The sequence below is a fragment of the Pituophis catenifer genome, unplaced genomic scaffold (assembly GCF_029215685.1).
Source record: "Pituophis catenifer annectens isolate HBS135680 unplaced genomic scaffold, rPitCat1.0.hap2 SCAF_4, whole genome shotgun sequence".
NCBI classification, from domain to species: Eukaryota; Metazoa; Chordata; class Lepidosauria; order Squamata; family Colubridae; genus Pituophis; species Pituophis catenifer.
In genome coordinates this window covers 100,627,551-100,650,811 of record NW_027256884.1, presented here as the reverse complement: position 1 = coordinate 100,650,811, position 23,261 = coordinate 100,627,551, and the positions used below count along the sequence as shown (strand labels likewise).

Sequence of the window (23,261 nt, the reverse complement as noted above, 5' to 3'; positions counted from 1 at the left end):
GCCGATGACCTTCTCCGTGCCCCCGTCAGTCTCCTGATGGTGCGACGATGACAGGCACACCTGCACCTCCAGCGCGGCCATCAGGCTTTTCCAGAAGCGAGCCGTGAACTGGGCCCCGCGGTCCGAAACCACCCGGTCCGGCAGGCCGTGGAGGCGGAAGATATGTTGCAGGAACAGGCGAGCCGTGGTGCGGGCTGAGGGCAGGCCGCGGCACGGGATGAAATGTGCCATCTTCGTGAGCGCATCCACCACCACGAGGACGGTCGTGTACGTAGCGGACAGGGGCAGGTCTGTCAGGAAGTCCATGGAGATGGCTCCCCAAGGTCTCTCCGGTGTCGGTAGCGGCTGGAGGAGTCCGGGAGGGGGGCCGGACGCGGCTTTGGCCTGTCGGCACGTCACACAGGACGTCACGTAGGCGTGCACATCGTGCCGTACCCGAGGCCACCAAAAAGTCCGCGTCACCAGGTTCAAAGTCTTAAAGAAGCCAAAGTGCCCCGCCGCGGGGTTGTCATGACACTGGTTCATGACGAGGGCTCGGAGCGGACTCGTGGGCACGTACAGCCGACCCCGATGTCTGAGCAAGCCCTCCTCCACGGTCCATGGGGACGCGGGGCCGACGTCCACTCTCCGCTGCTGCGACCAGTCGTCCCATCGCTGCGCTTCCAGCACCCGAGCCCGCAGGTCCACCGGTTCCTGGACCGCGGCCAAGGAGTCCGCTGGCAGCACCGTCCGGGGGGGAAGGGAGTCCTTGGGGCAAAAGTATTCCGGCTTACGGGATAGCGCGTCCGCCCTCTGGTTGAGGTTGCTCGGAATGTAGGTGACGTGGAAGTTGAACCGGGCGAAAAACAACGACCACCGGATCTGCCGCTGGTTCAACTTCCGTGCCGTGGTGAGGTGCTCCAGGTTCCGATGGTCCGTCCGCACCTCCACCTGGTGTCGGGCCCCCTCGAGGTGATGTCGCCAAGCCTCGAACGCGGCCTTGATGGCCAGCAACTCCTTTTCCCAGATGGTGTAGTTGCGCTCGGAAGGGTTGAGTTTCCGGGAGTAGTATGCGCAGGGAAAAAGAGTGCCGCCATCCACCGGAGCCTGTAGCAGCACCGCCCCAATCGCCACGTTGGACGCGTCCGTCTCCACCACGAACGGACGGTGTGGATTGGGGTGCCTCAGGACTGGCTCCGTGAGGAAGGCCTGCTTGAGGACCTCGAAGGCCTGCTGCTGCGGGGGCCCCCACTGGAACGGGACCTTCTTCCGAAGGAGCTGGGTCAACGGCAAGGTCAGGGTGGCGAAGCCCGGGATGAAGGTCCGATAGTAGTTGGCGAATCCCAACAGACGCTGGACGTCCTTCACCCGACGCGGGGGTTCCCAACTGCGCAAGGCCTCCACCTTGTGCGGGTCCATCGCGATGCCCTCGGGGGTGATGATGTGCCCGAGGAACTCTATGGAAGTCTGGAAGAAGTAGCATTTCTCCAACTTCGCATAGAGCTGGTGCTCCCGCAGGCGCTGCAGGACCTGGCGGACATGCTGGAGGTGACTTTCCGGGGTCCGGGAATAGATCAAAATGTCATCCAAGTAGATCACCACGAACCGATCCAGCATGTCCCGGAACACATCGTTCATCAAGTGCTGGAAGACCGCGGGGGCGTTGGTCAACCCGAACGGCATGACGGTATACTCGAAGTGTCCGTACCGCGTGCCGAACGCCGTCTTCCACTCGTCCCCCTCTCTCACGCGCACCAGGTTGTAAGCCCCTCGGAGATCGAGCTTAGTGAAGATCGAGGCCTCCCGCAACCTCTCCATCAGCTCCGGGATCAGCGGCAGGGGGTAGCGATTTCGCACTGTGATGGCGTTCAAGCGCCGGTAGTCGCAACACAGGCGCAAGTCCCCCGTCTTCTTTTTAACGAAGAGGACCGGGGCCGAGAGCGGGGAGGTCGAAGGCCGGATGAACCCACGGGCCAGGTTCTTTTCCAGAAAGTCCCGTAAGGCGGCCAGCTCGGGCTCCGACATGGAGTACAGGCGTCCCGAGGGCAGGGGCGCGTTGGGCATTAGGTCCACTGCACAGTCGTAGGGTCGGTGCGGGGGCAAGCGGTCCGCCTCCTTCTCGCTGAACACGTCGGCGAAGGGCGTCAGCTCCGGAGGCAAGGAGACGTTTGGGGCAGAGACGTCCTGGCCGGCGCAGGTGTGGCGAAGGTGGTCGACACACTGCAGGCTCGGGAACGAGATGGCGTTTCTCGACCACGCCACCTGAGGGTCATGCGCCCGAAGCCAGGCCATCCCCAGGACCAAGGGAAAGTGCAGATCCGCCGTTACGTAAAACTGGATCGCCTCCTCGTGGTTTCCAATGGCGAGGCGCAAGGGCTGGGTAGCGGTTTTGATGGGTCCCGCCACGAGTTCCCGCCCATCTATAGTTTCAACCCTCAACGGAGGGTCCACTGGAACCAAGGGGACTTTGTAATGGGCCACAAAGGCCTGGTCCATAAAGTTCGCGGTGGCCCCCGAGTCCACCAGCGCGTGCGCCTGGAGCCCCTCCGACCGGTTAGCCAACAACACCCGGGTGTTCAAAATCAGGTGCCGAGGGGGCTCACAGTCCACAGCCGCCGACTCCGGCGGGGCATGGTCACGTGCCTGACCCAGAGTTTCCCCTAGGCCAGGCCTGGCCCGTTTCCCGGCAGGTCACGCCGAGACTCCGGAACAGGCTTGAGCGGTCCACTCCGCTTCCGGGGACACGAGGCGGCAAAATGTCCCGCCTCGCTGCAATAGAGGCACAACCCCCCTTGACGTCTCCGCATCCGCTCCTGGGCCGTCAGTTGAGGTCTGGCTGCTCCGAGCTCCATAGGCTCCTCAGCCGTCGCCACAAAACGCTGTGCGGTCCGGAGCGCTGTCGGTGCGAAACGCGGGGGTGCCGACGCTGTCGATGGTTCCGGAAGAGCCCGACGGGGCCGTCGCCGTTGCAAGCGGGCGTCGATGCGCAGGCATTGTGTCACCAGCGCGTCGAGGGTCGGTGGCGCCTCCACACGAACCAGCTCGTCCTGCATCTCGTCAGAAAGGCCATCCTGGAAAGCGTCCATCAGCGCCACCTCATTCCAAGCCGAATCCTGGCCTAGCAGTCGGAACTCTGCAATATAGTCCTGCAGGGGGCGCTTGCCTTGGCGGAGGTCCTTGATGCGCCTCGCTGCCGTCTTCACCCGGAGGGGGTCCTCAAACATGGTGCGCAGGTGTTGTAAAAAGCCCTGAAAGTCCAGGAGCAAGGGGCTATCTTGCAACAACAGGGGCGTGGCCCATCGGGCGGCAGTGCCCGAGAGGGAGCTGATAACAAATGCCACCCGAGCCCGGTCATCCGGAAAATCCTCCGGCCTCATTGCCATAAACAGTTGGCATTGTCCCAAGAAGGCCGGAAACATCTCCTGCTGCCCAGAAAACCTATCTGGCACATTCACTGGGCATCTCGGACGGGGAGGGGGAGGAGGTGGAGCTGCAGGAGCATTTCCCAAAGCAAGTTGGGCAGTTAGCTGTGCTACTTGCTGTTGCAGAAGCTGATTGGCCTCCAGCATCTGCTGTATCTGCTGCTGCAGCTGTTGGTCCATCGTGGGTTAACGATGGAGTATGGGGTGACGAACAAGATGATCTGTCCCCGTCCCCACACACACACACACAGCCAGTCGAGGGTTAAGGAAACACTTTGGAATGCACCCAGTTCTTATCTCCAACTTGGCAGCGATAGACACACCGTCTGCCAAGTTACTTTATTTTCACAAATAGACAGATAAGATACGAACGTTCAAGAAAGTCCAAACAGAAATAATATTCCTCCCAGCAGTTCCGGACGAGGCTTTAGTGACTCCAAGGTTTTGCTTTGTTCGTCACAAAAGATCCTTGACCACCACTCTCTATTATATAGTCTCTGGGGTGTGGTCTCTGGGGTGTGGTCCAGTGACTCAGTTCTAATCCCTAGCACGCCTCCCAAGCTGCTGCAAACGTTTATCACGCCTTCGGAGGCGTGCGTCCAGGAATGATGTGTCATTATCACTTTGACTCGAATCAGCTGTCTCCTCTCCCTCGGCCGGCACTTGAGACAATGCCAGAGGGGAGGGGCCTGGAGAGGGAGGCCTGGCTGACTCCTCTTCCTCATGCTCGGAGCTTTCTTCCTCCGATGGGACAGGCTCAGAGGGCGGGGCCACAACAATACAGTAGATTTACTGTATATATAGATAATAAGTAATTCAGACTTCATTGAGATCTTTCTTTTCTCTTTTCTTGTTCTGTCAACTATCTAACACAGGTTCAGTGCGTATTTATGATTACATTGGCAAGGTTCAGTTGGCTGATATGAAATTTAAACAGGGAGGAACAGCACTTACCTGGGCTCCAACAGTGGTAAGTACACACAGAAAAAAAGAATACATGAATTAAATCTGGTTGGTGTAAATTGTCAAATATCAATTATTTATAAGAATGGGGCTGAATAAAATTAGGAAGTGACTGCTTGTTTTTTCTCCAAATCATGTTCTCATTATCTGGATCTAGGAACTATTGGTGCTTTGATTTTGGAGAAATGTATAGATTTTCGGAAGATGTGAGAGTGAGTATGTTTATTAGGAAACACTTGGAGTTTTTCCTAAAAATAGAAAAAAAACTGATAATTTATGGATTTCATGATTAAAAAAGGAAAAATGTTAGAAGAAGGGAAATGAAGAGAAAGGATAGATGACAAATTTACTTGTAACTTTGTTGTAAAGAAAGTTGGAAATCCTTCCGGACAATGGAGGAATGGATCTCAAATCTGACAAAAACATTGCCGAATGCCATCCTTGTGTGCCTTTCAGAATGCTGATATTTGTTAGCCTTTGCTAGCCATGTACTGTATTCAGGAGGGGAAAATGCTAGTGAATCCCAGCATTCTGAGCCTTTCAAAAGACTAGTTTTTGCTAGTATTCGGAGTCATTCAGAATGGTAGCATTTTCTAGTATTTTAGTGAATGCCATGATTCCACCCCTCCAGATGGGAAAATGCTACTGAATTACAGCATTCTGAGTCTTTCCAAATGCTAGTGTTCTGGCAAACACCATCATTTCCATTCCTCCATAGAGGAAAATGCTAGCAAATGCCAGTATTCTGAGCCTTCTAGAACAATGTTGTTCATTAGTGTTTTTGCCACAATTAAAATTTGTTCCTCCAGCATGCAATACAATTGTTCTCTGGTGTTGGGAGAAGAGGGCCTGGCCTTCTGTGTCTGGTTGGAGCCCAAGCCCTTTCCTCAACCCACCATCACAAAGGCCTGGGCCCTCTCTCTGCCACTCAGCTACCTGCACAGTTACTTGAGAACCATAACTGGGAGAGATGGGATTGCAGTCACTGAGCGAAGTGGTCACTTGGCGGCTTGCTGAATGACTACTTCACTCGACGACCAAGATTCCAGGCCCAATTATAATCAGAAGTGCAGGACTACCTGTATATAAAGACTTGAAAGAGAATATATTTTTGAAAAGAAAAAAGGATAGTGTTTGAAGAAGCAAAAGTGAAGACCAATGTAGAAGCATCATAGCTGGGACATGCAGTATTTATTTATTTATTTATTGGTTTGATTTATATGCCGCCCTTTTCCGGAGACTCAGGGCGGCTTACAATGCGTTAAGCAATAGCCTTCTTACTTTTTGTATATACCTGCTTAGTAGGGCTTTCGCGCCCCGCCCCCCCAAGCAGTGTTCTTTTTTATACAAAGTCAGCTTATTGCCCCCACAAACCGGGTCCTCATTTTAGCTACCTCAAAAGGATGGAAGGCTGAGTCAACTTTGAGTCTGGTGAGATTTGAACTTGCAGTAATTGCAGGCAGCTGGCAGCTAAGTACTACTTTAACAGCACTTAGTCCACTGCGCCACCAAGGCTCCTATTGTCAGTATTGTTGTATGTCTGTATAACAACCTAAGTAAAACCTTCATATCTTAGCAAAGAATAGTACCCATAACAGTGCTTAAAGGAGAAAAGTTGAAGAGAAACAGGGAAACAGGAAAAAGTTTAAACAAACTTAAATAGTTGAAATGAGACTACAAGTAGGAAAAAAATGACAATGAGAGCAATTTGATAATAGAACCAATTATCCAGAGAAGGAGTGAATCTCCTCTCAATGTATTTCAAACAGAAGTTAGACAGTCATTTGAATGGTTTGAGTAGTTTGATTTGTATCTCTGCAGAGTACAGTTTGTATTCCACATTATATTTCAATATAATACTACCTTTCGAAAATAAAATGTCAATCACAATTTTGCAAAATTGTTCTTTATTCATATCAACTACTTTATGTATCATAAATTTTCACAGATTTAGGAGATGTTTTCTCAAAGTACCTTATATTAATGCAAACATATTTTTTTTGTCTAAGGTGAATCCCAAAGGAGGTATATTTGCTGTAGGTTTCCAGGATGGCATTGTTCGCATAATTGAACTTTATAATCCCAAAGGACTGCCTGTCATTGCTGGACGGGAAAATGTAGGAGATGCAGCCTTGCGTCTGAAACAAGCTTTTAAACCTCATGTGTCTGTAGTTACAGCTTTGGCCTATGAACGTAATGGGGAAATGCTAGCCACAGGGGTATGTATTGACTTTTCTGTGAATACTTGTTAATAAGCCACATGAGAAAACATGCAGGGAAAAATAGGACTTGGTATTTTTGCTTTATGATCAAGTTCTAAAGTAGGTTCTGAAGCTTTAGACCTAAGCTATGTTGATTTTGTAATGGACTCCAGGTGATTACAAAGTTTGACCTGAAATGAATTTGAAGGAAGTAATGAGTTCATATGAATTACTTTGCAGTTTGCTAAGATAATGGAGGCACTTTTCTGATGACCCTCTGTTGCAAAGAAAATTGACTAATGATTGGTCTTGGACATACACAAAATATGCAATGCATGATTTTACTAATAATCAAGTTTTTCTATTTCAGAGCAAAGATAAAACTGTTTTCTTCTTTACTGTTGAAGATAAATATGATCCTGTTGGATTCATTAGTGTTCCAGGACCAGTACAGGCATTGCAATGGTCACCCCATTCTCATGTGAGTAGCTAATTTGCTTTTATTGTATATGAACCTCATGTTTGTTAATTTTGCTATGTACAATTATCTAGTGTTGTAAGAGTTAAGTTATATTATTTAAATAAATAAATATATATATATATATTTAAATATTGATCTAAATATATTCTAACTTGATGAACATTTTAATATAGTAAAGATTATAATTTTTGGACCAATGTGCATTTATTTCCATGTATTTTTATATTTCATCTCTCGTCTTCCCATTTACTTAACTGGAAGAGATTTGTTTTGTTTTTATTTCACTATCATAGTAATATTAAAAAAGACTACATTTGGAAACTGCATCTCTGAAGATACAGAAACAGACATAACTAAAAGTTGTTATTTCAGATCCAAGAAATAGGAAAACATGAATTTGAAGTATCTATATGTTCTAATAATTGTTCTGGAGTCATATACCAAAAGTACATCAGTGTATAAAAATTTTCCACAAAAATTGGTTTTGAGAGGCAGCAGGGTGTAGTAGTCAAGATGCTGGTCTAGGAGTTAGGAAATCCAGTTTCTTTCTTAGGCACAGTAGCCAACTGGGTGACCTTAGGCCGGTCACTCTTTTCAGCCCAAATCAGTATCAGGCTTTACAGCAAGCCTACTAAAAAGCAAACTATTGTTGCATTATGCATTTATAGCTTTGCTCCAAAAATTAGATAAACACAGTACAAAAACAAGTGGAACCTGCAGTTATATAATGGCATGTTTTCTTCATTATAATAAAGCCTATTTTTGTCCTATTTTTCAAAATCTATTCTATATATATATATATGTATGTATGTATGTATGTATGTATGTAAGTATGTATATATATATATATATATGCGCCTGCTAGTTTTGTTTCATGTTCTGATCTACAGCCAGAGAACAAGCTCCTTATCCTCTGTCAGAATGGCATTGTTGTTCAGGTTCCTGCCCCAGACCCTATGGCCTACGATGCAGTAACTACCTATAGGATCAAAGATCTACCTGCAGAATATTTTCGTTTCTGGAGCATCAAATCTCGGATATTGGTAAAATATTGTTCTAACACTGTGGAAAATCTTCCATGATAATCTGCTTGGGAAACATTCTGTTTGCCTTCCAGACAGTGGCACCCCAGGTCATAGGGATACATTATATCCCACCAATGCAAAGATTTGCATTTTAGAATGATTCAGAGCGAGGGATGCATTGGCACCCTATAAGCTTTGGCACACCCTAGGGCAGTGTCTACTTAGCCTCAGCCTAAAGCCAGCCTTGCTTCCAGAACATCCTGGAGGTGATTTATGTAGTAAAAATGTAGTGTCAAGACATAACGTTTTCAATTTTGGCTAATAGATTGTGAACTTATTTTTAGAAATTTTAACAGATTAACAGTAGGAGTAGGAGTTAATCATTCTAAATACTTGTTTTTTGTCGTATATGTAATTTAAGATCCAAATATTGTATTTTACATGAAAACAGGATCATTCTGACGAAAAATATTTTATATTTTTTAAAAAAAGAAAAATCTTTGAGTAGCATCTTCTGTTAGTGAAGTTCACTGTTATGTCTTGTGGAACCATATTAAGTAGTATGTTTTTCATTCCTTCAAGAGCCTAATCTTACACTGAATTTCATTGGTTCTATAAAGAGAGAAGAGGAAATTAAACGCAGAGAAAAAATTAAAGAACAGAAGGAGAAAGAAAAGCAGCAATGGATCAAACATCAGCTGGATCAGGGGAAAACACTAGAAGAAATAGAAATGCCCGAAGAAGTGCCTGTCGAAGAGGAACCACTTCCAGAAATCTACATCCCAGAAACTCCAAGTCCCATCCTTTGTGGGTTTTACTCTGATCCAGGGAGATTCTGGTTATCAATGGTAAGTGTTATTCATTTAAATTATTCATTTAAATTATAGTTATTAAATGTATTTTATTTCTCCTTTTGTGGAAGGGCATACTTTATAAATTAAATAATTTCAAATCTTGGAACTCAGATATTTTTCTTAAGTAAACCCAAATGTCTTTAAATAGCACATAAAGTTTTAAATTCTTTAGACCTCTTCAATAGGCTTAGATGTAAATTTGAAAAGGGTGAAAGTTTCGGCTTGATGCTGAAATCAGTAATTTTGTCTAGATATCAACTATGTGGGATGAGACATTTACGTTAGTCTTGTTATGATCTGATGTGAGTTAGCTTGCACCCTGTGGTATACCTTGGAAAGTGCAAAAGCATGAAACCAACGGGCTAGCAGTCTTAGGAAGCCAAACTACTACTCTGTCTTAACATTATAATCTCCTGGCTAATGTAACATCGCCATATGGACTATTGTAACGCTCTCTACATGGGGTTCCCCTTGAGGTGCACTCAGAGGCTCCAACTGGCTCAGAGTGCGGCCACGCGGGTGGTTATGGGAGCGACGTGGAGTTCCAATGTAACACCTCTCCTGCGCGAGCTGCACTGGCTCCCGGTGGTCTTCCGATGCAGTTCAAGGTTATGGTTATCACCTTTAAAGCGCTGCATGGCTTAGGACCTGGTTATCTACGGGACCGCCTGCTACCACCAATAGCCTCCCACCGGCCAGTACGCTCCCATAGAGAGGGGTTCCTCCAGGTGCCGTCGGCTAAACAATGTCGACTGGCAGCCCCCAGGGGGAGAGCCTTCTTTGTGGGGGCACCTACGATCTGGAACGAGCTCTCCCCGGAGATACGGAGGATCCCGGATCTGCGCACCTTCCGTCGCGCGCTTAAGACTTTTTTATTTCATCAAGCTGGCCAGGCCTAAATCTTCTCCCCTTTTTAAATGTAAATTTTAATTTGTTTTTAAATTATGGGGTATTTTAAATTTGTCTCAGCCAAATTATTTAATTCATTTTTATTCTGTTTTAAACTTTTGTATTTATGTGTTTTATATTGTGGCTGTTCACTGCCCTGAGTCCTTTGGGAGGAGGGCGGTATAGAAATTTAATAAAATAAAAAGAAAATAAATAAAATATGCTAAAATAAATAAATAAGGTGCTATGATTGCTTCAGGCTGCGCTCAGAACTAAGCTTAAAATTGCAGGGATGAAAAAACAATGCTTCGAGATAGATGCCCTGCTCAGCAATTATCAAACTATAAAAAGCAACTGTTCCTAAATCTGTATCCTTAAACAACGTACAAATTCCTAGGTGCAGTAAAAAAAGAGTTTTTTCCTCTGCTTTATAAGCTCCTTAAGTAGCTTTGGAAAACTCATTTAACTCCATTGCATTCCAGATTTATTGGCAGTTTTTAATGTAGGGAAAGGATTAAATCATCTTTAGTTTTCTTAGCACACCATTCCCATTGCTGATTCAACATTGCATTGTTCCACACAACCCCCAATACAGGATTAATATTTAAATGGAAAAATGCAAAAGGAAAAACCATTAAGTGTGAACATATGTTTCAGATATATAAGAGTTGCCCATGCTGCTGAGCCAGCTTGCTTTTGGTTTTAACAGAGCTGAAAAGTTTGTTTAAAAAAAAAAACAGAGAAGAAAGAAAAGAAAAACTCCACAGCCTTCTTTGCACCTCCAAAGAAAGAGTATTTGTGTATTAATTAGATGGTATGAAATGTTACCTTTAATGGAGCCCTTTTGTGAAAAAGCAGAGGACTGGATTCAACTGTAGTAGGTTTATTCACAATTGGGTGTAGAATGAATGCATGAATATGAAATGATTATAATACTTTCACAGAACTGTTCCAATAACTTCTTGCAACATTGTCTTTTTTCCCAGGGAGAATATGACACAGGATTTTTGTATCACTGTGCATTTTCCTCTGACCAGCAAAAAGATCCTGAGACTCGACAGGATGAACCCTTTGATGTTATCCCTATTGAAGATGCAGAGGACAATCCCATTCACCGCATCACGTTTTGGTAACAAAGCTTTTTCAGCCTGTAAAACAAGAAAGAATTTTATGGCCGATATTTAAAAAAAATATTTTTTGTTTATTTTCAGCATGTATATATTCATTAAAATGTACTGCTAAATAATGTAAAAATACAATGGAAGATTCATTATGATAAAAACAAAACCATTTTATTTTGGGGTGAATATTATGGAAGTTTTTGATAGTGTTTGATTGGGTAGTATTCTTTTTCCTTATTCTCAAATGTATTTAAATTTATTTAGCAAAATATAAGTTATTTTGAAATCACAAATTATTTTCCCAGTTCTGCTTCTTTCAGCAAGCATATAGAAGGGCAAAATATACTGTTTCCCTTTTCATACTGTATCCAAATCCAAGCCTCTTGGTCACATATGATTCAAATCAGGGGTGGGTTCTACTTACCTTTACTACCGGTTCGCAACGGGACATGCGCAGAAGTGTTCTGATGTCATTGGGGTCGATGGGCGGAGCCTCCCACTGGTTTTACTACCGGTTCTATAGAACTGGTGCAAACCGGGGGGCAACCCACCACTGATTCAAATTCATATTTTCTATTAAAATGATATGAAAAATATGAAAACTGGCTTCTAGTTTTTTGAAAACTAAGGCAAATTTAGGTCCTACACCCCAGTGTATCTCCTCTCATTCTCACGATGCTGTACTAACATGGAGATGGTCTCATATCTCATCCACCTCCCCAAGATATAATTTTTCTGCACATAGAGGTCTGTCTGTGGAATACAAAGTACATGCAGTGAAGTTCAGAATGGTCCTTTAATTCATGAGAGGGCTTAAGGGGATGGTGTGTTTTTGTATGCAAATAGACATAAGAGAGGTAAAGTGAACGAGTCCTCAAAGGAAAGCAGTAATGAGACAGTAGAAACCATATTGTTTTTTATAAGCAGTGGATTACTTGCAGGGTCACAGATTTTAAGTCTCTTTTTGGCCCACTATTGGTACCAGGAGAGACAAAAGTAGTGAGTATAATAGTGACTTTGTATACTTGATATCAAATTGAATATGGAATTTAAGAGTTTTGAAGATGCAGAAACTTCCTACTTGTTCATACATTATTCAAGTGACATCCCCAAATGTGCAAGGAGTAGAATATGGCAATCTGCTGCCTGGCAGAGAAATAATATTGTTATAGTTTCTGTCTCTTATCAAGAGCTGCAATGAAGTTCTCTGCCAGTTTTATCATCATAGGATATTTCTTTTCTCATCTGCTGTGGATAATAAGGAATATTGTCTTGATGGAAATACGTGAGAATTGTTACCTAGGCAAAGGGGGGTTAAATATTTTTTAAGCCCTGAGAAACATTTGGAGGTGGCTTAGCTGGACACTTTTTTGATTCACTAAGTATCACAAGGTTGTGTAGAGGGGGTAGGAGGCACAGCTCAGTTAGACATGCAAGATTCTGTTATTATACCCAATCTAAACAAAGTAGTTTTAGAACTCCTGTAGTTTTTTTTTTCTGGACTAGTCTCCCTAGTGGGACTGACTTATGTCTTCTGTTTTATCCCCAACATAAACAGATTTAGATATCAGCAGAGTATATGAAGAAAAACCATTATATTCATGTGTTAATTATTTTTTCAGCTCCACAGGTTTACTAATGTTTTGTGGGATGCAGAATGGAGTAGTGAGGATTTATCCCCTGCACAGCAAAGAACTCTGTGTGGACAACATAGCTGGATATTGGTCATTTAGTTTGCATGATAATGACTATGGGCAAATTCAAGGGATATACTCAAGTTTTGATGATCGATTTCTAGTAACTTGTGGAGCAGATGGCAACATCTTTGCATATGACATTCTTTCTGCTGAGGAAGTTAAGAAAGTCCTGAAGACTAAAGTGCCCTCTCCAAGAGTAAGTAACAATCAGGAATGCATTACTCTGTACGTTTCCCCTATCATTGAAGTACTTGTTGACTGGGAAATATTCACAGTTTTCTCCATAATCTAGATAGATAGAGAGGATGGGGATCAGTGGTGGGTTTCTGCCAATTAGCCCTGGTTTGGGCGAACCAGTAGCGGCGGGACGCTCTGCCCACCCGCCCAGATGTCATCACAGACGCTCTGCGCATGGACAGAAGATTCTGTGCATGCACAGAAGCGCCATGCACGAGCGAAGTGAGTGCACACACACATGTGCTCACAGTTCCGAACAGGTAACGAAGGTAAGTGAAGCCCACTACTGGTGGGGATGAAGGGAAGATAGGCAGACACACAAGTACATAAACATATACACCTGTACACACAGGTAATCCTTGATTTACCACTATAGCAGAGTCTGGAATTCCAGTTGTAAATCATAAATCAAAGCCCATGTGACCAAACTTGATTTTATAACCATTTTTATGGTGGTCATAAATCAAGTCACCACAGTTGTGAAGTGAATTCTAAGGTTGTTAAATGAATCAAGCATATCCAAAGGGCGGTTTTTGCTGTTTTCCGCTGCAAAACAACAAAACCTTCAAATTGTAGTCATATGACAATAGAATGCTGCAAACAGTCGCAAAGTGAACCACTTGCCAATTTCCTGAAATGCAATCATGTGACTGCAGGAGGGGATTGGCAGTTGTAACTTCAAAGATAGTTCATAAGCAACTTTTTTGAAGTTCATCATAGAAAAACAATCATTAAACTACCCCGTCACAGGTCAAGGACTACCTATATATACAGTATATTAGCTTGCTTTGAAAGTGGGAAGAGAATATTATTATAAAAAAAAATGCTATAATTTATAAAACATTGTGAGAACTTATCTGGAATTCCATTTGAGCTTTAGTTGAATCCATGCCACTTATAGAAAGAGCACTGATTATTTAATTTCATTTTTCTGCAGAGTGGATTAGACAAAGAGAAAGCAGCAGATGATATTGAGGATATTTATGCCTATAGGTAAGGTTGCTAAAAGTGAAACATTAAGCTTTGTTGTTGGATACCTAGCTTTTTTTATGATTACTTTTATTTTTAATCAATCCCTTGAAAACAAATACATTTCCAAAATGAATTTGACTTTAATAAAGTCAGTTTAGTGGCACTTGCGACTCCTATCTGGAGTTTCTATGTTTCTCTGAAGCATTACACTTTCCTTTGCAATTTTCTCTAGAAAATAAAGATAACATTTAGTGATCTCAGTAGCTCTTTATCTATAATTTTGAATATTTGCATTTTAATATTAAAATGTGAGAATTTTTAAAGATTTTACCTTGTTAAAAACGTAAGTGTGGATCTATCGCCAAGGATGGAAGGGGAAATGCGAATTTTTTTTGGCCACATACCTATACACTATATGTCCAGGAATTAACATTATAAAACTTCTACTTTTATATTTTGACCATTTAATTACCAGAAATACATTTATTTACCAGGTTAAGAGAATCCTATTTCTCTCAAATGTCAGGTTTCTGGGCAGATGCCAAATAAAATGCATCCCCAGGAGACTACCCACCAAGCCACTAACCCTAGAACAAGGATATGGAACCTTGGCCCTTTTATGATTTGTGGACTTTAACTCCCTGACTTCCTGAGCCAGCCATGTTCACAAGTCCCAAGTCATAAAAGGGCCAAGGTTCCCCACCTCTGCCATAGAAGGAAGGGCCAAAGCATGAAGATTCTGAATGCTAGTTGGAGACTTCTTGCCTTCCATTCTTTGGGCTCTGTGGTCTTCTACATTCACATTTAATTATGAGGGTTCTCCATGCTTGTGAGTTGGTTTCTAAACATTTCTTTACCAGGCTAAGTAACATCTTCTGCAGAATTTAGGGGATGTCAGTGTCAGTGTTCTTCTTATAAGGGCTCTGTATGGTCAGTAGATCTTGTGATGGGGAAGTCACATCAGGTAAGGGTCATTTGGAAGTGAAATGTTGGTTGTGGGAGGTAGCATGGGTTGGTTGAGGGTCGGTGCTGTCGCTGGTTGATTGTGCAGTTGATTTGAATTCTAAGGGTTTGTAGGCTGGTTGTAGGTCAATGTGTCTGTTGATGGAATTGCTTATGGAGTGCCAGGCTTCAATAAACTTATGTGTATGGTAGGTGGTAGCATGGCCAATAATTCTTGTATTGCTCCAATCAGATTGGTGCTGTTCAGTGTCAGTGTGGGTAGAGATTAGGGATTTGGGATCATAGCAATTGTCTGCCAGCTGATGTTCATGGATTCTTGTTTTCAGTTGACAGAATGTTTGTCCCACCTCCACCCTCATCTTCTACCTGAGCTGCAGATATTCATCACTATAGCAAACATTTAATTATGTTAACCAAATTCATGTGTTAATGCCCAGCTTGATCAATACTATATAAAAACATATTTTGTTTCTACAATATATTAAATAAATAAATCTCTGTCTAAAAGAGATCTCCACTCAATATAATTATAGACTCCCTTCCATCTAATGAAACATGTTGCTTTTCTTTAGTCAAGCTTCATAATTTCACTGTATATTGGTTCCTGGAAAGATTAATTGTTCTGTCTCCTTTTCATGTTTTTTTCACATTTCTAGTATTGAGAATGCCAAGCAAAAAAAAGAATATGATCAAATAATGAGAACTGCAGAATATAAGAAACTTTTGAAGAGACAAGAACTGATTTTATTGAGGCAGGAGTTTCAGGAATTGCTCCGGATCAATAGCGAATTGCCCAAACATATGCAGCTCCTTAGAGAAGTATGTATGTTGATTTCTTTTCCTCATGGGGAATAGGGATTAATGTAGGGTTATACCTTGAGTTTTACGATGAGTTAGTGTTTATTTTTTATTGTTGGGTTCCACTCTATTCTAACTGCTTAAATTGTTTTTTAGTATACATAAAAAAACCAACCTTAATATTGTTGGATAAAGTTGTTCTGTCTTATTCCATACCCAGATATAACCGGTATACAGCTTGGGTATTTTAAACTTAGCCCTTGCTCAAAGGCAACTGTAGTGACAAGGACTTTTGCACAAATTTTTATTGGACACCAGTTGGATCCATTTCTAGAACAGAAGTCCTGCTCATTTGTCACTTCCCATCTGAATTATTACAATTTGTTCAACATGGGGTAGCCCTTAAAGACACTCAGAAACTGCAACTGATCCAGAATGTTGTGGCATGGATATCTTAGTGCTGGGGTGAAATCCAGCAGATTCTGACAGGTTCTGGAGAACCGGTAGCAGAAATTTTGAGTAGTTCGGAGAACCAGCAAATACCACCTCTGGCTGGCCCCAGAGTGTGGTGGGAATGGAGATTTTGCAATATGTTTCTTCCAGGAGTGGGGAGGGAATGGGGATTTTGCAGTATCCTTCCCCTGGAATGGGGTGGGAATGGAGATTTTGCAGTATCCTTCCCCTGCCACGCCCATCAAGCCACGCCTATCAAGCCACACCATGCCCACCAAGCCATGCCCACAGAACCGGTAGTAAAAAAAAATTGAATTTCACCACTGCTTAGTGCACTATGTAACATTAATGGGAGAATTTCATTGACTTCCAGTAGATATCCAAAATGCTGGTTATCATATACAAAGACCTTCATAGCAAAGGGGCAGACTTTTCTCTAACTGCTTCTCTCAGTGGATCTGGCAGGGTGAGCGTACTTCCTTTAATTAAAGAATGCTATCAGATGGGATGTAGGAAAGTATGTTTTCTCTGTTACTATACCTCTCCTGCGGAACAGAATTCCTGAAATTCAGATGGCTCCAACCCTGCTGGACTTTCCAAAAGTGTTAAAAATGTGGATTTTCTTCCAGGACACTAGGCCAGGAAGTTAAGGGAACCTGTTTATTTGTGGGTTTGATATGGATAAGTGTGTGGTCTCAGACATGATTTCTTTTGCTGTTCAATTTGTTATTCATTATCCAGAATCTTCTTAGATGATACGTCTTTTAACCGTACTTGCAGAGTAAAATATACATTATGAATTTTGAAAGATAACAATAGGAAAATAATGGGAGATACTAGGCTAGTTTGGAAATGCGAGCATTTAGTGAGATACTTGTAAAGTAGATTTAGTAGGTATAATTTGATTAAAGCAAAAGATGAAATATAGTAGCCAGTGAATAAGTATCTTTGCCAAACAAACCTAAACCCTATAATAGAACATCTAGAACTTCTCAAGACACCAAAAAATGCAAAGAACACAACAATATGTTTGAAAAACTGCTGTTCACTTACTATATATTAATGAACCATTTGTGTGAGCCTTTGAACTACAAAGCAGTCTTCCCTAGCATGGGTCTTTCAATGCTGTGGATCACAACGCCCATCTTCCATTACTATTGACCTTGCTAGTTGACAAGAAAACGATATAAATACCAAATTGAGGAAGATATATCTAAAGCAAAGCCTGATAAAGATATATTAATACATTTAAGGGTTTAAGATGGCAAAGAGTCTAATTTTTAATTTAAGATCTATCAAAAATTTTTAAAAATGTAAAAGGATGACATACTTGATAGACCCAGCTGAAGAAAAAGGGTACTGATTTACAGTGGATGAACACAGTACAGAATATAAATGGAAGTTTGAAATGTAGGAGCATCTTCACAGGGTGTGAAGTCCATATTCTGGAATAGAGGATTTCTTTCTCTGATATTGCAATATATAAAGTAGCCCAAACCTTGTATTCTGGGTATGTATGCACAGTAAAGCAAAAAAAAAAAAAAAAAAAAAATTCCAGATGCATTTATTTATTTACATTTCTTATACTTGCCCACTCTGGTAACAGGTTAGCTTACAAAATCCAAGGACAATTAAAACAGTGCATGCTTTTCACCAAATAAAGTAGAATGTGGCAGACAAATATGATTTTATCTTTTACAATATATAGCAATTTGAAATGGACAAGAGAATTCGTGCAGAAATGGACAGAAAGACTGCAAAAAATATTAGGCAAGTAATGAGAGAACTGGCCTGGGAACAGGAAAAACATCAAATTGGGTTGCGAAAAGTACAGGAACGGTAAGGACCATTTTATTTTCTTTTTTTGAGATGCTTTTATTTCCTAAGATTTTTCTGCTAAGGAAAAAGAAGGGAGCACCATGAATACTGCTTTGTACAAAAGATGGGATATAAACCTTAATGATAACAACTTTAAATAAATAAATAAAGTCCATCTTTTTCCAGTTTTGAAAGGCTTTGAAGGATACGCTCCAAACAGTATAAGATGTTTTTGTTTTATTATTTGCTTTCTGTTATTCTGTAATTTGTAATTTGTATTGATACTTAAGCTGTATTAGCAGCCAAGAATTGATGAACAGCCATATAAATAAAATAAGTAATAAATGAAATCCTAATAAAAATTAAATTAAATTTATATTTACTTAAATATAGTCAATATGATTACTGTTCATTTGAGTGTTTAATAATGATAAATTTTGTCACATCAACACTGTAATAATTTGATAATACTGGAATTGGAGATTTCTGGATATTGCAACCTGAGCTTTTAGAAAACACATATCGTATTTTTCAAAGTATAAGACGCACTTCCCTCCCCCCCAAAAGAGGGTGAAAATTTGGGTGCGTCTTATACACTGAATGTAACCCCGCCCGCCCGCTGGCCCCCACCCTTTGGCCTCTGCCTCCCAGCAATTTGCCTCCTTGCAGCAAACATCCCGTTTCAGCTTCAGCACAACCTGATTAGCACAAGCAGCTAATTATTGGTTGGATAGGCCTCCCAACCGTCAGCTGTTTCAGGCTGCAGGGATTGCCATTGCCTATTGCCACGTGCCCGATTTGCTGCAAGGAGGCAAATTGCTGGGAGGCAGAGGCAGATTTTTTTTTCTTGTTTTCCTCCCCCAAAAAGGTAGGTGAGTCTTATAGTTTTCAGAGACTTATACTCTGAAAAATACGGTAACTCTGGATCCTCTGGGTATGTATGTTTGTCACTTAGTCTATTGTTAAATTAATCGATTGTTAAACTAAGACTGCTTAAATATGTAAGAAGCACAAAACAAGATTGCTATCTTTGCTGTGGTCCTAACAGATACCGGGGCAATTTGGAGTATGACACCATTTTGGTCTGTGCCATGAGAAGTACTCACCGAATCTCCACATACAGACTATTGGCAATCTCAGAGAGTTTATACAGAGCCAGAAAACAAATTCACCCAGGGAAAAAGAGAATAAGCAAATATGAACGGAAAGGAAAAGAAGGAGAACAAAGAAAAGAGAGCCAAAGAGATATTAGTAAGGATTTACAAAAGTGTGACAGAAATACTGCAATCATAATGAACGCAATGCCTACCTTGCATTCGTTTTCATGGTTCTGTATCAGCAAACGTTTCGTCAGATGGTATCTTTGCTCTGCCCTGCAACTTTTCTCTAACATTTCTTAGAATGTAGTTTTCCATGTAGGAGTATTAACTACACATCCCAACATTTAGTATTTGTTCAATCCTTGATTAATGTGAGTTACTTCCTGCAAGTGTGTACTGAGATAACAAGTTGTGGTTTCTATTTACATTTTTCCTATTGACATTATTATTAATACTTTTGTATTTTTTTTTATTATGATAAACTTTTAAAGTGTTTATTGCATTATATGTTATTTTGGTATTTCCCTGCATAAAGTGAATGACACTTAAGGAGCCATCATGGAATAGGTAGTAATAAATTACTTCACACATTCCCTGTATAAAAGAGAAAGACAGAGGGAGGAAGATAGAGGAGGAGACAGAGAGAGATGGGGCTAGGGAGGGAAAATAATTTTGATAATGTAAAGGCATAGTATTTTTAAGCAATAAATGGAAGTATGGGGGTAATTTGAGGGGGAAATTGTTATTTTTGAAGCTTTGTTCGGTCTCCCTGTTGGAAAGAAATTTGCTTTGCTTTTGGCAAACTATGAGCAGGTTTTTTGTTTTTGTTTTTGCTAAAAATAGTATATCTGTGTTCAGGATAAACACAGGAGGAACTTCTTGCCAAATCACACCTATGGTTGAATTTGTCTAAACATTATGGAACTGTACATTACAAACAGCTAATTATTGTTGTAGCGACTGTGTAACTTTCATTACACAGGAAATGGCTTGTTTGGGAATGTTAATGGAAGCTAAAGACTAAGTAATATTTTTTAGATTTATACTAAGTGTCTAAACTGGAAAGGGAATATGTTTACAAAAGAATAGAGGTTTTAGGTGTGGGACATGCAAAAGTTAAAAGGATTTGAGATGTCTTGGGCAAGTCTCCAGAGTAGTACTTTTGGGTAATAGATCTGCTACCTGGGAAGAAAGCATACATGGTTAACTTTCATTAATTTATATCCATATATATTAAAATTCTTGTTATTATAATTTTTAACTGGGCAAAACAGTTGATTCAGTTTTTGAATCAAGGGACCTCAAATGAACTAATTACAGAATGTGTCCAAAATCTGGAATCTATAACTCTGAAGGGATTGTAGTGACCACACACACACAAAGGTTGAGGATGTATGTGAGGGGTAACTTTATTGTCTTACATAGTGACATTATATAGTTTGTTACTTTCAAGTTACAGTGTACTTGGCAGCATCTCATTGGCTACAGAATCTTCCAGGTAACTAGAGTCTTTGGTTAACCATTACTGCTTTGCTTAAGCACTTATAATGTTATCTAGGGTTAACACACATCCCACTTCCTTTCCTCCTGTTCCTCTTGTTTATAGAGTTAGGGTCTTAATGCCATTTCCTGGTGCCTACATGTGAGTAACCTTCCTTATCTGAGGTTTGCCATCCAAGATAAGGAAACAGTCCTACACATAGCAGACTACAGGCTCCTACAAAGGATGACATTTTAGAAAGTTGTGGTTGCTTCAGTGCTATTGGCTGCTGCTGGGCAGCTGCTGCTGGGCAGCTGCTGCAATAATGTGATCTTGATTTTTAATGTTTAGTGACAGTTTCCCAGCCAGTTTTGCAATCCCTAGCTCCTCCTCTCCCCCACAGCAGCAGTCATCTACCTGCCTGCTAGAAAGGAAAGGAGGAAGGATGGGTGGATGGATGGATGGATGGATGGATGGATGGATGGATGGATGGATAGAAGAAAGGGAGGATGGGAGGAACAGGAAAGAGGAATGGAGGAACAGGGAGGAAGAACTATGTTCTCCCTTCCTGGCTCATGCCACGCACACATGCTTCCCTGACCTGTGCTACCCTCACATGACTTGTCCAATACACACTGCACCCCAGCATGTCTTCCCTGATCAATACAGTATATCCTGCACTCCCCCATACACCCTCCCTGATCCACTGCACACACTCAGTGTGCCTTCCCTGATCTGCGCAGCACCTCTTGTGCAACCCCCCTTGCAAGGGAGGAAGGGAAGGGAGGGGAGAAGAGGGGAAGGGAGGAAGGAAGGAAGGAAAGGAAGGAAGGAAGGAAGGAAGGAAGGAAAGAAGGAAGATTGGTTTCTGGTGTTCCCCATAGCTTTCCACAAGGAAACTCAGTGGGAAATCAAAGTTTCCAGGGAAATCTGAAGTCACTCCCACTTTTTTTTTTTTTTAATCAACCGTGGTCATCCTGTTTAGGTAAGGAAATATATCTGAAACAATGACCCAACAAGGCGTGGGTTGTCTAGTACAGGGGTTTCCAACCTTGGCAACTTTAAGACTTGTGGACTTCAACTCCCAGAATTCTGGGAGTTGAAGTCTACAAGTGTTAAAGTTGCCAAGGTTGGAGACCCCTGGTCTAGTATGTATTATAAAAATCCACAAATTCTCCAGAGCTCTGTTCTGTAAAGAAACAAGAACCAGATAGTACTATCTCTGAAATAGGGAAAGCAGTAATGGAAACCTAGTTATAATATGGCCTTAGTTTTGTAGAATCAGTAGGTTTTTCATTGATTTATTTTTAAAATGAATTCAAAGAAAAACCAACCCCTTAACGTTTAAAATTAACGTTGTGGCCAGGGGGGCTTTTTATCAGGTTCGCCTGATCCACCAGTTGTGTCCCTTTTTGGACCGGGACGCCTTGCGCACGGTCACTCACGCCCTCATCACTTCCTGTCTGGACTACTGTAACACTCTCTACATGGGGCTCCCCTTGAAGAGGACCCGGAGGCTCCAGCTGGTCCAGAATGCGGCCGCGCGGGTGATTATGGGGTTGACTCGGTGCTCCCATGTAACACCATTCCTGTGTGAGCTGCACTGGCTCCCAGTGGTCTTCCGGGTGCAATTCAAGGTGTTGGTTGCCACCTTTAAAGCACTCCATGGCATAGGACCTGGATATCTACGAGACCGCCTTCTGCATCCGATAACCTCCCACCGACCAGTACGCTCCCACAGAGAGGGTCTCCTCAGGGTGCCGTCAGTTAGACAGTGTCGATTGGCGACCCCCAGGGGGAGAGCCTTCTCTGTGGGGGCACCTGCCCTCTGGAATGAGCTGCCCCCGGAGATTCATCGGATTTCCGACCTCCGTACCTTCCGCTGCGCCCTTAAAATGCTATTATTCCATCAAGCAGGGCTGGCCTAAAATATTATTTTAATGGGTTACTGTATTTTAGACGATCGGCCAAACTATTTAATAATTTTAAATTGTTTTTAACTTTTGTATTGTTGGTTTTATCTTGGCTGTACACCGTCCTGAGTCCCCTTGGGAGAAGGGCAGTATAAAAATTTAATAAAAGTAAACTAAACTAAACTAAACTAAACTAATGCTAAAATGGTATCTTGTTTGGGGAATGCCTACAAAAGCACCTTATATGCTGTTTAAAATATATTTGTACAGGAGCAATAGTTACAGCCCAGGCTGCCATTGATGAAGAACCAGAAGCTGATAAAATAAGGAGAAAATCCCAACCTCATACAGCAGCAAGTCGTATTGTTGAAAATCGAATGGAAAAACTTAGGAAAATTATTGAAAAAGCAGACAAAGCCAAAGCTAAAATCCAAAAAAGAAAGATGGAGTGGAATGAATTGTGAGTCAAGCATAATCTTCTCTTTGGGGCATGATTAAAAACATGTTTCTTAAAGTAGGAATAGTTTCTGAATTATTTAGTGTATATAATAATATTGAAATACAGTTGTTCCCAACTTGGCAATTTGATCTGAAGTGATTTGATTTGAAGTACTTAAAGAGTGAAAGCATTCTGTTTCAACACAGAGCTCTAAATATAGCTAATCTCTGGTATTTGAATTTTTAAAAATTTATTAGATTTGTATATGTTACCCTGGGTGGCTCATAATTAAAAATAACAGCAATAGGACACAATAAATTATAAGTAAATGCCGAAGTATATAACATGCTAACACCACCACTGAAAGCTCACTTAAGCAAGAAACAATCATAGTCTTTAACCAAGTTTGAAAAATTCTTTATGGTTATTTCTATCACTCAAATGAAGAATGGCCAGC

General features: G+C 42.0%; 1 protein-coding gene across 1 annotated transcript in view; it reads left to right on the top strand.

Moving 5' to 3' along the window:
• The window catches only part of CFAP44 (cilia and flagella associated protein 44), a 65,489-nt gene that overhangs the window by 23,598 nt on the left and 18,630 nt on the right, over positions 1-23,261 (top strand). Inside the window, exons 13-24 of the mRNA XM_070943810.1 lie at positions 4,277-4,371; positions 6,374-6,583; positions 6,936-7,046; positions 7,937-8,089; positions 8,692-8,919; positions 10,800-10,942; positions 12,557-12,827; positions 13,806-13,861; positions 15,460-15,622; positions 17,763-17,893; positions 18,921-19,123; positions 22,636-22,825. Of these exons, the coding sequence (XP_070799911.1) occupies positions 4,277-4,371; positions 6,374-6,583; positions 6,936-7,046; positions 7,937-8,089; positions 8,692-8,919; positions 10,800-10,942; positions 12,557-12,827; positions 13,806-13,861; positions 15,460-15,622; positions 17,763-17,893; positions 18,921-19,123; positions 22,636-22,825 (1,954 nt within the window). The remainder of the gene's footprint in view (positions 1-4,276; positions 4,372-6,373; positions 6,584-6,935; positions 7,047-7,936; positions 8,090-8,691; positions 8,920-10,799; positions 10,943-12,556; positions 12,828-13,805; positions 13,862-15,459; positions 15,623-17,762; positions 17,894-18,920; positions 19,124-22,635; positions 22,826-23,261) is intronic.